This window comes from Phaenicophaeus curvirostris, chromosome 1 (genome assembly GCF_032191515.1).
Source record: "Phaenicophaeus curvirostris isolate KB17595 chromosome 1, BPBGC_Pcur_1.0, whole genome shotgun sequence".
Taxonomy (NCBI): domain Eukaryota; kingdom Metazoa; phylum Chordata; class Aves; order Cuculiformes; family Cuculidae; genus Phaenicophaeus; species Phaenicophaeus curvirostris.
In genome coordinates, this window is record NC_091392.1 from 51,434,822 (window position 1) to 51,448,997 (window position 14,176).

Consider the following 14,176-nt stretch of genomic DNA (forward strand, 5'->3'; position numbering starts at 1 on the left):
GTCATGGCTTGCAATGGTAATTTCTTGAAATAAAATAGCTGTTTCTTATTAGAAATGTTGGAGGTTTATGATCATTAATACTGATGCAAATTGACCTACTCAACTAACATTTCACAAAGGATCTGAGCCTCAGATCTACTGACACTCAGTCATACATTAATGACATCCATAGTTACTAGTCATGCACTCATTGCCCAATAAATATATTTCCTCTTGGCTACTAACACTGATTTGTTTCAGCTCAAGCTAGAAATAGCCATAAAGAACTTGCAGAAAATCTTATAAGAACTGGGGTCAGTGTGACTCAACTGTCCTAGCAAAACATTAAAAACTAATTTGATCTCCAGTATTCCTTTTGGTCTTTCTTATGGTAGCGAATTTCCAAGCTGTAACAACAGCAGACAAGTTGAAAAGACCTTTGATGTAGGTTAGTAATTTGTTTCAAATGAACTAAACACCCTATATCTTTTGTAGTGCTTATGCCAATCACAAATTTTTCCACAGCTTATTTTCAGAACGGCTGAATTTAAAAGCCCAATCATTAGGTTACACTTCCTACTTTGGAATTCATTGATATATTTCTTGGCACCCTCTTTTCCCATCCTACCTCTCAAATTCAGAGTCAATCTAACACTCCAAATGAGTAAATACAAATATGTAATTAACCAAGAAAAATTTTGCTTTAAAGACAGAAAAAACCCACTCATTTGCAAATACAGAATGTACTCTTTCAGTAAATATATGCATGAAGTAACACTGAACTTAAACATGGCCATTTTAAAAAATGAAAAATTAATAATTTTTTAATTTCCTTGTAAAAATCACCAACATTTATGTGTGGTTCAACTTCCTCCTAAGGAAATAAATCCCACAAACATTTGTGCATAGTTATCAATGATAAAAATATTAGGTTGGTGCAAAAATAATTGCTGTTTTTTAACCATCAGATTTAAAGCAGTATATCTCAGCTTAGAATAAAATTCATTAATTGAGACAAGAACCAATAGAATCTATGTATTTTTGCCAACAAGAAACAAGTCTGTCTATTCTGGTGGCAAAGAATTCTGGAACTAATGACTTCTTCAAAGGTATTTTGAGTTGCTGCTTGGTTGTAGAAAACTTTCTCTTGAAGGAAGTTGTCAAGATGCTTGAAAATGTGGTAATCGGTGGGAGAGAGGTCTGTTGAGTAAGCTGGGTGAGGTAGGATTTCATAGCCCAGTTCATACAGCTTCTACCAAGTTATTTGCAAGGCATGCCGTCTGGCATTGTCACAGAGAAGAATGGTCTTAGTTCTGCAACCTTTTGAGTTGTTTTGTGTGGGCCTTCTTCAACAGTAGCTCTCAATTGGTCGTCATCTATCACAGAAGGATTACGTGCAACCCTCCTCATCTTCAAGGCTCTCGTTTCCATTACGAGGTTTTTTGAAATCAATGTCAACATGTATGTTCATTGATGGTCCTGTGACCAAGTGCTTCATTGACCTCACTAGCATTTTCCTTTGCTTTACGTCCCCTTTTGAACTCATAAAACAACATTGCTCAAATTTGGGTTTTTTAATCTTGAATTTGACAATGTAATGTAATAAAGAGTAAACAGCGGAAACAAAACCCTTAGCATGAACAAAACCATTAGCACAAATAAGTAGAGCAAATGTCACGCTTTAAAATGGTATGCAATATGAACACAGTTAAATAAAAGTTTATTCCAAAATAAACGTCACAGTTTACAGTTACAAAAATGGCCATTATTTTCGTACCAACCTAATGCTTCTGCACAACTTTAACCTTCAGCTCTGGATGTAGTATGTTTTCTATACAACAGTATGTGACCATAAGAGGAGTATAATAATGCCTGTTTTGATAACGTAAAATGTGCTGTACATTATTGAAGTATCTTAGAAAAAAAATCATCTTATTTCCTTTATCAGTGGGAATACTGTTCTGTTGAGATGTCCTAGATGACCCAAGTAACCCAGAACCACAGGTGCCAGACTTAAGCCTTTTGGTACAAATTTTGAGACACAGAAGTTCAGAAATCTCCAAGAGATTTACTCATACAATTAATATTGCATACTAACACCATCACCACCACCACCATCTGCCCCTTTAAAAGCCATAGTAAATTAATTCAGCATAGGTATGTTAAAAATCCAGATGCAGAAATGATATAGCTTTCCCAAGTGAGGTGGGTTCCCACATACAGCAGTCTCTCTGCTTTTAAATCACACAACTGAGAACGATCAAGCTGTTGGATTGGTGAGGTCATGGACATGGGTTAGTGAACTGCTGGTAAGGTAGCTAATTTAATGCCTAGGACAAAAACATATTCTATGTTCTAGCTTGACTATAAGGGTACTCTACTGAAAGAAAACATTAATGGCAAGTAGTGACTAAACAATTATTAACATTCTATGTGATACATCATTTTTTCCTAGAATCTACTAATTTCTCGCAAGAGCCTGATAATGTACTTGATAATGAATTGTTATTGACATTACTTTTTTCCAAAAAGCCATCTACATCTTCCAAACTGTCAGCAGAAGCATTATGCTTCAAGATACAATTTGTGGGACTTTTTAACCACGAAGAGCTTGACATTTGCATAATAATATACAACAACAATCACGTCCTGAGGTACTTTAACTGAGTTCCCAACAGCTCCTTTGTTCAAATGTGCTGCCTGAAGCATAACTGGTTTCAAATATTTGGAAACTTCCCTTGCCAGTACCTCTTCAAGATATGGTATAAGAAGTACTTCTGCCAAACAATCTTGTCTGCTGAATGTCCAAGTTGAAAAAAAAAAAAATCTAATTTTGGCATTGCTGCTGTTGAGTTTTAGTCAACACACATACAAACCAAGAAGAGGTAATATGAAGACAAGTAAGACTTTTTACGTTCTTTGTTGTTTTCTTTGGTTTAAAAGGTCTGCGAAATACAGTTCATGAAATATCTCACTTACAGCTTTGTATTTATATCTGTGTATTCTGCATTAACTCCTTAATGTTGCTTCAACATATTTGACATCCCATGCCATAAATTGCTATGTGTATTTCTTACCTAGTACACAGAGAAGGAAATCAGATGTTCTTACAGTGAAGTTTCATGTTTATTCAGAAGGCATACAGCTCAACTATTTCTTTTTGTACTTTGAATTTTTATTTAATGAAACTGATAAATTAAGGGACTTCTTACTGTTTGAATAATATTAAAAGCAATATTCATTGGTGTATATCATAGTTCAGAGGGCCTATACAAGCCCCCCATATCATTAAAAGGTTTTAAATAGTGTCCCATGGGAACTCATTCATTATGAAGGAAAACATCAAGGCATTCTGGAACATAAATGTATTGAAAAATATTTCAAAGCTTTGAGAAGTTCCTCCTCCTCATTAGAATACACAAAAGGAGAATAACCTACTCTATATCCAAATCAATCCAAGGCCTAACAATAATACCTGGATTTGAAATTTAAGAAACTCTTATAGTCATTAAATACACATTATTAAAACAATTGGCAAATCGAAAAGGTGATCGTTATTATATATCAAAGTTGTGTTTAAATTTTAAAGTAACAAAAAACATATGCATGCAACTTTCTGACACCAAACTTCAAAACTGTGAAGAAAAAAGCCTGGACTCTGAAATGTTTTCATTTCTAATGTCCCGACTCAAGTGACATACATTTATTCTTATTAAGAATGAAAAACGTGCTGAACTAAGATGAAATAAAGTACATGTAGTATCAGTCTAATAAGAATTTTAAGAAGAAAATTGTTAACTAAGGTCTGTGGTTAAAGTCAAATGAAAATTTTGCCTACTGTCAGGTTATAAAGGAAGTAGTACACAGTCAGAACTGGAATGTAACACCTAAACAGGCACTTTTTAAACATGTTGTTAGTTTAAAATCAAGGATAAAAGCTCCTTTAAAACCACCTGATGCTTCAAAAAGGCATGAATCACCTGTATGCCTCTCTGCTTTGTTATGCAGAAAAATTTTCACTCAGCTTAAAAAAATGAAAACATCAAAAAAACCCATATTGGTTACAATCTCTACAAATTTTAAGATGACGTCTTTAAGTAGAAGAGCATCGCAACAGTATCTTTGCTAGAATGAAAGCTCCAGGCTTTGTATGAATTCTCACCATAGCAAACAAACTTACTGCCTGAAAGCAAACTTGCATTTCACTGCTAAAGCAAAAGCTTTAAAATAAACTGCAGTGCACAACTTCAATATGATTCTAAGAACTCATTAATGCTGATACAACAGGTGATTTATTGGGTTTTGGGTGATTTTGTTTGTTTGGGTTTTTTTAATTAATAAAACCTCCCCCTCCTGCCAGAATACTGTTATACAAAAAAAAAAAAAAAATTCTACTCTCTACTATTATCAGCCTTTCAGATATAGTAAAAAAACCTCAGTATACAAGAATTCTAGAGCAAGTAATCAATCTGCAAAATGTTATACATCAAAAATAAGGCATCCACTTTACAGCTGTTTATAAACAAAAAAGGAAATACTTCCCAAAATATATATTTGGGATCTGTGTAAACAAAGCCTATATGTATTGCTTCCATTCATCTCAAAATATACACCCATGTGGACTGAAAGTGATCTTGGTGCTATGAATTTTAAATTACTGTAATTTATCCAGATGTAATCTGAAGATACAAACCCCAAATATCTTTTAACTTCGTATTTTGAAATATGTCAAAAATAATTCTTTTGTGAAAAGAAACCTAAAAATATGCCCCAAATTTGATGCCATTTCATTGAATGAAGAAGAAAGTACTATGAAAATAAAACATTCATCTGGTTTTCTAACAATAAATATAAAGACAGTTATTATAACATATTGCAACACAGGAAGTAGTTGTATATTGACCTTAATGTTCAATCAGTAGTTTTTAAATCTTTCCTCATTGAGGCTTGAATCTTCTACCTTGTCAGCTGTCCAACAACTTTTAAGAGGGTTTTATTTTCTTGTTTCAACTGTTCATTTTCATCTTCTATATCATCTAGGTCCTGTAAAAGGAAAAAGAAAAATAAACATTTCTCAGGAAAATAAAAACTCTCAATTAGTAGCAGCAGGAATTTAGCATCTTAGCTCTGAAATTAAGAAGCTGGGGTTGGGAAGCATTAGTGTCACAGTATTTCCCTTAAAACTGTTAAACCAGCCTTCTTCCAAAGGTAACTTAATATTGTATTCCCACGTACAAGCACCTTCAAAGGGAAATATATAATTGTTCCTTTAAGTTGTTAAGCATTGTTTGACATATAGAGCCTATTTGCTCATTTCTTTTTAGTGGGGTCATTCCAGAAGTGCATGCTAGAAATGTTATGTTTAATTGGTATAATGATTTTTTAAAAGCCTCTTCAGTTTGTCAAGCCAAAATCCATACTGCAATACCGTCACAATTTTTTTTTTTTTTAATGTGGAATCAAGAAATTGCTAGCAAAAATTCCTCTTTGCCTCACAGAAGTAATGCTACATCACAGTATGATTGACATCCAGGAAAAGCATCTGACTACTCCAATATAACAGACATAAGTGACCTAAATATTTAAACATGGGAAGTTTTGACGGATAGCCACTAGAAGCACAGTTTACTATCTAACTGTAAGAAACACATTTTGTTTTCTCTTTTGTGCAGTTCAGATCAATAATCAGATGGAAGGGACAACTCTCTTTCAATAAAATGGTATTTTTTTAGTTAAGTATATACAATACTATGTTTGCACTTCTTAAGCTAGCTGTCAGTCGCTTCAATTAAAGCTTACATAAAACTCTTCTGTTTAAAACACTTGTAATTTACTCAAAAAAAAATTTAAAAAATTTTAAATGTCTAAAATGCAAAATAACATCCCAAAGTTAATTACAAGCAAGAGATTCTTAAATATGAGCCAGGAAAAGTAACTATTGCAGTTTAAACTATCTACAGAAACAGCGGACCTAGAGATGTAGGTGGTTTTTGCCAGTCTGCAATTTAAAAGTTTCTTATTCAAAACTCAAAATTTCAACACTAATTTATGCTTCTTAGTCAAAAAAAGATGCAATAGTAGGAAAGCTTGGATTTCACATCCCAAAGGAACCAATAATTACACAGCTGACACTAACTGGATTGTAAATCCTCACTGAAATGCTTTCTACAAACACACATTTCACTACAATGACATCTTAGTGAGGTCAGAAATGACCAAGCATAAACTAGCTGACAGCTGAACTTAGCCTATAAATATTTAAATGTCTTGAGATTCCTTTCCCTTTAGACTTTTGAGGTTTTTATGAAGCAATTACCCCTTTCTTACAAAAAAACATGGCAAACATACTTTTAGCGGCTAATGTACTGGAGTAAAAGAATGCCATTTATGGCAGAAAGCTTTTTCTGTTTCTCAATATAAATGCAGCTCACTTTCCTTAAGTACCTTTGTGATGTAATGACTGATCTCAGCGAAAATACATTGTTACAATAAATAAGTATATTTACTTAAAATGAGATGTCTGCCAAGAAATTTTCATGTTTCTTGGAAAAACAGCTTTTCAGTTGTACCACAAGATCTTTGCCAAGGATACATCCATGGTTATGAACTGACTGAAACCTCTAAAAACAGCATTTCTTTAAATATAAGGACTGAGTAGTCAGAAAATTATGCAATAAAATGGCATTTTAGGAAGTTATTTAGGCTCTTTGACATGAAATCCTTTCCTTGCCTGTGCAACTTAACATACAATAACTGCATACTTCAATGAACAGAAAAGATGATGGGATACTATGAATGCATAGATGGTCAAATTTAGAGACCCCTATTTGGGCTGCTTATCAGCAAACTTTTTTTTTAAAGACATCTGCATAAGCTCGCTAAGTAAAGCTTAGTCCTCAGGACATCTTTTTATCTCAGCAGAAGCCTGATGATCACAACTGTTCTTCCATGCAAAGCATCCAATTCTGGTGCCAGGTGTATAGAATAATGTTCCATGAAGAACAGAGGGATATCACATCCTGGCTCTCACGATCTCTGCTGTGATAATAAACCTTGGGCAAATATAGTTTCCCTATTAACCTCCATAACCTTCTCTCATAGGAATGATGCAGTATTTCTGTGGCTATTCTTAATTCTAAACCTTTTCTCTTTCTAAATCCACATGGATAGTCAATATAGAAGCAATCGTAAATCCAAGAGCTATATAAAAAGAAAGTAAAACTGTATCTGTTTAAATGGAAGCATCAATTGATGCATGAGTTCAAACTTTTGTAACAAGACAAATTACTATGCTGGTCATAAAGTTAAAAGGCAGCCATTTCATTGTTAAGAAAAGCCCAAGGGATGGCAACATAAATTATCTCCACTGCAATTAAGCTAACAGATAATGTTATAGCCATATAAATGCTGATTCCATGGATTAAAAAAAAAAAAAAACATTCTCTTCTGCATTTGAGAGGCTACTTGTAAAACACCAATAAATTGGCTTTGTGTATTGCATTGAATTGTACCATGCTAGTCATTTTATAACAAAGAGGGGTTTGAAAGAACTATATCCTGCTCTATGTTTTATTTCCACACAACAAACAAATTGCCATCTTACTTCAACACAGGCAAGGCACAGGCACTGCTTGACTTCACTGCAAGTGTTTAAAGACAGTTCCTAGTCAGACACTCGATGTATTTAATTTAGGACATCATACTTCAAATGTAGCAGGAAAAAGAACCCAAACCAATGTTTTTGGAACAGCAAACCTTACAAACAATCATGGTCCTAAATCACAAGCTTTCAGTTATTTAGGTTCTTTTGATTTGTTCTTTCTGACCTCTGAGTCAGGAAGTCAGGTGAGACCAGCAGTATTAAGTAGCTTTGCCATCCATTATGCAGAAGGAATGAACACTTGTGTTGACTGTAATGAGGTCATCAGCTTAGATGCGACAGCTTCTTTGCTGGATGGAGGAAGAGCATAAGGACCAATTCCCCAATTAAAATGGAAAACTCTCCAAATCGGACAATACTTCATTTATCCTACAAATTACTTTCCAACTGCCTTTATAGGAAAAAAACCCAAAAGATATATGTTTCAGAATAACCTCAGCTACTTCAGTCCTCTAGATCAATTTGCAAATTTTTGTTGTCCTCTTTTGCTACAAATTAATAGTGAAAATGAAAGTCTCCCCCTATGCACACAGAGTTATTGTCTCCCTTCTTTCATGGATTGACCCAAAGCAGTTCTAAATTTACTTTCTGAATTTTTATGGGAGTGTCGGGACTAGACCAGTAGAAGCATATTTCCCTAAAACATCCATGTTGTGCATCTCAACCAGGAAGTGCAGGATGAGGTCAGTAATCCATTCTGTGAAAGACTTCCAGTCTGCCCTTAAAACTGGGACTTGTTAAAACCAGCATCTTCTATTGACTTTAAAGCTCCTCATCCTGTCCCATGCCCAAGCATGTCGCAACCTTCTACACCCTTTTCTCCTGCCTACACACCTTGCCTGAGTGATGCTAGCCTGAGTCTTCTGCCTGACGACCAACAACAAAAATATGAGAATGTGTGTCAGAATATAAAGTACCTACTCTTAAATCTTTCTGAGACCATCTAAACTATTATTACTAACTAAAAGCTGATTAAAATGAAATTATATTTATAATTACTTTGTCTAACAAAAGTCTGGGGTAACAACTCATTGAGAAAACTGTTAAATCCTCAACTTAATTATTTCCTGGTATGCTATGCACTGAATTTGGAAAGAGTTGGCAATAAAGAACTCTTGCTGCTATAACACTTACAGCAAGAAGAAATTCAGGAATTCCAATAACACACAACTTAAGGAGGGAACTTGATCATGACGCCTGGAAAAAAAGTAGTTATTGACAGGCCTTTCGAAAAGTTACACAAATACAAAAAACATCCTACACTCAATTCCCTTCTGATTTTGCCCAGTAGATTCAGGTGCCTAAAGGAGCACAGAGAATGCAGATACTTTATGTGCTCTTTATAATAAAACACGTGCTTACTCTGTTTAATAAATCAATTTCTTCCTTCAGCTTTCCAATTAGTTCATCTTTGTCCTGTGTCATCTTCATTAATCTTGCATTTTCCTGTCTCTCCTTTGCAAGTTCCTAAAACAAGAACATGCTATGTAGTTTGAAACGTAATTTTCAGTTATAAGATACAGTTTTAAGCTATTACCATTTAAAACAAATACATAATGAAGAAAACCCACCCACACACACTTACCTATGATTCCTTTTCTACAGCAAGTCATACCCACATCTTCAAGTCCTTAAATTTCAAGGAGCTAAAGAATCACAGCTAAGAAAATATCTTACCCACAGCAAACATGTGATAGATCTCATTCCAGAGATAATGTCTTAATTAATATTAAAACTAAGCATGAACCCAGGTTTGGACAGGGGCCCAAAACAGAAGTAAATAAATGTAAAGTATCAGCTAACGAATTTGGTATATTGGGAGGGTTATTAATTTTTGTTGGTGGTGGTTGTTTGTGGTTTGTGTTTTTTTCTTTTTGGGTAGCAGGTGGTGTAATACTACCATTAACAAGGAATCAAGACTGACTGTTGGATCTGTGGGCCTGAACGTTAGAAAAAATGAAAATGTGCATTAGGAATTTGGTAAATCAGCACTCAGTATACTGAAAGAAAGCCCTTAAATCTTCCTCTATTTTCTGTGGTACCTGGCAGAAGGTGACCTCCTGTTCCAGAAGGAAGTTGACTTGGAAGGGAGGATTACTGTGTCCTTCATTCAAATCAGGCTTCCTCAAATATTAAAAATAATAATGATAAAAAAGTAATTTCTACCAAAGATGCTTTATTTTAATCCTTTCCAAAAAAGGCCTATTTACATTGTGTTTACTTTGTTACTGCCATCTACACGAATTCAAGAATATTTGTCAAATTACCCACAAAAAACCACTTCAGAGGAACACAGAGAAGCCAATAATAGATTATATAGATGACATTATTTAGCAAAAGAGTGTTTTAGGTGAAAATCTCAGCTTTAACATTATTACATTTTCCCAAAATTATTTGTATGAAGAATGTCTGAAATAATTAAAACTTGGGTTTAGACATATATTTTAAAAATTTAAAACTTCAACAAACAACTGGATAGCAATTAAATTTCATATTTCAGTACATTACAAAAATCCAAAACAAGAAGTGCATCAGAAGTAGGCTTGCTAATTTTCTGAACAGCCAGTAAGCCTCTCCTTTCCCCAAGTTATTTGCCCTGTGTTGGTGCGTAATGAGGTACATACAGGAAATACACAGAGCACTCCTGGCTCTCTAGGTACATTATCTTTATTTCAACTATTTCTCACTTATATTTCAAATGAAAACTAAACATTTGTGATTAGGAAGTTCACATTCTTCTCAGTCTGACTCCTTATACATTTTTATAAGCATAACTATCTGTACGTCAAGCATTTAGCATAATTTCTACATATTTTACTAGCAAATTTCCCCACAGAGTTTAAAAAAGTACTTTATTTCAGATGTATGCCATGCAGATGTTACTAAATACTTACCCTTTCAAGTTCCTCAATCCTCTTTTCCAAAGCATTACTTGGTACAGAATTGCCAGAAGAATTTGCATCCCTGCTGTATCTGCTGTAAGTTGTCCTGTCTGTTCGGGAATATCTATTTGGAGCATCGTCTTCTGCTGCACTAGCGGTGCTACAAAGGCAAGGAGCAAAGCAGACACCTATTTATACATTTAACAAAATGGAAACAATAGAAGTAACAAGAAATGCTTTCCAAAGCACCCAATAGGGCAGTCTAATAAACTGCAGAGAACTTATTTCACAGCTCTTGCATTGCTGAGAACTCATTAAAATCAATGCCCCAGGGAGCTGAATATTGGATAATGTAGCTCACATTACAGGGGTAATCAACTTTAAATCCATCCTTATACTTATCCTATCTTATTTGTAATGACTTAGAAGTTTTATGAACTGTGCCTACAAAAAAACAGGGTAAGCAATTTTATTTTAAAAAGCAAAGTACCAATATGGAGTTCAAACCAAGAAGCTTTTTAAGTAGATGAAACCATAAAGGATGAAAGCCAAGTATATGTCCAAATGTAAGAAGCTTACACTGCATCAACTGACTTTTCAGGAGCTATGGATAGGGTCTGTAAGGAACTGGAAAGCAAACCGAAGTGAGAAAGCAATGCAGCCCAACATATTAATTTTTATGCCATTTTGAAGTATCTTACTTCAGAACTTAAATACACAGCAGTTTGTCATATCTCAGTTGATAAGCAAGCATTCATTAACTTGTAATTTTTTTTTTTTATTTAGAAGTGTCTATTCCTTAAAAATCACTGCAGCAGAATCTTAACAGATAAGCACTGCACATAAGCTAGTTTTGAAAGCTTCTGGGCTCTCCATTGTGATTGATATGTATAAAACCAGTGCTATTTAACAAATGAATATTACAGATCAAGCATTTTCAAAGACACAAATCTAACAGTTCTTCCCAAAGCCATTTTCTTCCTATTTTCTTTCTGATTTACCTTCAATATGGAATCTCATGAATAATTGAGAGCAACAGAACAAAGTGCCCTGGGACTAGGCAGAGAGATACAAATCTTTAAATCCCCGATCCACCAAAACCACATTTCTTTGAAAATATACAGCTAAACAATCAAAGACAAAAAAAACCCAAAAACCCAAAAACAAAAACCCAAACCAAACAACCCTGTTCAGTCTTCATCAGGAGAACTCAGAGGCACTCAAAAGCCATCTGGACATTGTCCTGGGCAACTGGCTCTAGGTGGCCCTACTTGAGCAGGAAGGTTAGGCAAGATGCCCTCCAGAGGTCCCTTCCAACCTCAGCCAGTCTGTGAATTCCACTAAATTCCAGCTGAAACACGTATACAGTGGCTTTCTAGAGCACTTAGGAAAAGAATGAAAGGCATGATGAGCCTCCCTACAACACTTCCTTTAAAACACAGGAGAGTATATGATTAATGTGTTCACTTAACAGCTTGGCATTTCATAACTCCAGAAAATCCCTGCTAACAATGTGCAAATCTAGATGGATACGGTGCAAATCAAAAGCAGCACTATCTGGCATAAGGATGCCTTCTCATGGATATAAATATTGTTTTGTTCCAGTATGCGTGAAGTTTCCAAGGCATACTGACACAATTGTACGGAATTTTGTAGCTTAATGCTATTACCATATTTAGCGCTGTTTACTCTTCATCCAGAAGATTTTTTTAAGAAACATTTATACGACCGGATACGCATGTTGCAACACAACATAAGAGAAATATTTTAGCTTAACTCTATAAACTCTAAATTATTTAGCTTTCTGAGAGATGTGTTGGTTTATGCTGTTAATGCATGTGACAGTAGAACCTGTTAAGTTTGAGACTGCAACTGAAACCTTGATTCTTCCACTTTCTAACCGAATAAAGGTTTACAAGTGCTTGCAACTTGGAAGTTGCTGGAATCTCACAAAAGGTATGAAAGCAAAGAAAGCCTGTTGTCAGTAGATGCACACTGGGTAAAAGCAGTCCTTGACACCAGAGAATGATAGGAGTTTGCAAGTTCTAAAAAATTACAGTCAAGAATTGCTCAACAATGCAATTCAAAATGTATTTGAATGCTAAAAAGTGGAATAACTTAACCACATGACTGTTTCAGCACCTGCAGTTGAAAAGATCTAGCCACAGGCTATGGCTGCAGGGAACAGCATTTTTAAAATAATTTTTCAAGTAGAGTACCTGAGCTTGTACTTGTAGCCACGTGTACACTGGATCGGACTGCCCACCCGGAGAGCAGCAAATGAGAACGGTTCTGGATAAAAACATCCCTCACTACTGCTTCAAAAGGGCATGTTCAACAAGATGTTAAAAAAAATTCAACTTGTTCCACTAGCTTACATTCACTTAGCCATTATCAAAACCTCATTTTAAATGCATACTCCTGTACTAGAATGCTGAGAACAGAAAATAGTTCTGCAGCTTAAGACAACTTGCTTTTGAAAGGTTTCTTCTGGCTGTGCTTACAGGAAAATCGTGTAAGCAAAATCAACCTACATCACAGTTTGACTGCTCTTACATAGAAACAAACGGTTATTTCCTTAAAAATAAAACCAGTTATTCACACAGGTGCAGGTTTAACAGCAATATTATAGAAAGGAGAATAGATCTTGCTCCTTCCAATGCCTCTTTGGTTCTCTCAATGTCTTCCTGAAGCACTGTGCAAACTACAATTTCATCCAAATAAAATCGCCCAATCAAAACCAAATTTCATTGATTTCAACTATGAGATGTTTGCTTTTGTTGCCAAAATCTTGTAACTATACTTGATTTGGAAACTCCTAATTAATTACATCACTGCAATGCAGTCAGTTGCTAACCCCTTCTTTGGAAGAATGAGCAAAAGACAGCATTTCTAAAGAGGTCGCCTTGAACTTCTGTTCCTTTGGACTGCTTAAACCAAGTTTGTGGCTTTCACAGCTGAGCTAAGGAAAGGCAGTCTTGTTTCCTCTACAGCTGCATGTTCCTAGTCTCCCTGCATTTCCTGGCTCTGGCCTTCAGGTGATTGAGCAGGAACCCATTCAAGGAGCTGATACAGCAATCCAGCAGCCCAGCAAAAGGAAACCATTGACTTTCAGCCACAGTGGCCCCCTGAAGCATCACCTTATCCAGCTGCATGAGCACTGGCATAAGGGACAAGAAGGAACTACAACCAGCTCAATTTAGACCATCAAAACCTTTTGCAGAAATAAATCCTGTATTTCTGCCTTCTCATAACATCAACATTGATCGAAAAGGGATACAGGGGTAAAGAAAAGAAGCTTGAGTGACCCCTGTCTATTTTAAGTCTCCATATCGGGACAGCAGTGGTCCCTAATGTATAACAACAAGCTAGGCGAGACAATGCTTCAACAGCCAATCCTCACTGCACAACTCCCAAACACAGACAAGCAGGCAAGTTTAGGCGTCACGTTATGAAACAGAATTTTACAGCTGTATTTTTTTTTTAAGTTAAGACCAAGGTTAGTATGATGGAATATAAACTGTTACACAGTTTAAGCTTTGTGGTAATCTAAAAATGATGACCAAGAGAATTTCAGCAGTGCTCTAACATTTCCTTCAAAGCATCTCCAATGAGTGTTCTGAAGCACTATCTTTTTCTCATGATCTCTTCCCCA

At 35.3% G+C, this 14,176-nt stretch overlaps 2 protein-coding genes across 2 annotated transcripts in view; one reads left to right on the plus strand and one right to left on the minus strand.

The window, feature by feature from the left end:
* Positions 1 to 14,176, plus strand: part of RPS16 (ribosomal protein S16) — a 383,184-nt gene that overhangs the window by 93,689 nt on the left and 275,319 nt on the right. The gene's annotated exons all lie outside the window — the stretch shown is intronic.
* PAWR (pro-apoptotic WT1 regulator) overlaps positions 1,936 to 14,176 on the minus strand; it is a 75,883-nt gene continuing 63,642 nt past the window's right edge. Inside the window, exons 4-6 of the mRNA XM_069858189.1 lie at positions 10,534 to 10,681; positions 9,002 to 9,106; positions 1,936 to 5,022 (exon numbers count right to left, since the gene is read on the minus strand). Of these exons, the coding sequence (XP_069714290.1) occupies positions 4,936 to 5,022; positions 9,002 to 9,106; positions 10,534 to 10,681 (340 nt within the window). The 3' untranslated portion in view covers positions 1,936 to 4,935. The remainder of the gene's footprint in view (positions 5,023 to 9,001; positions 9,107 to 10,533; positions 10,682 to 14,176) is intronic.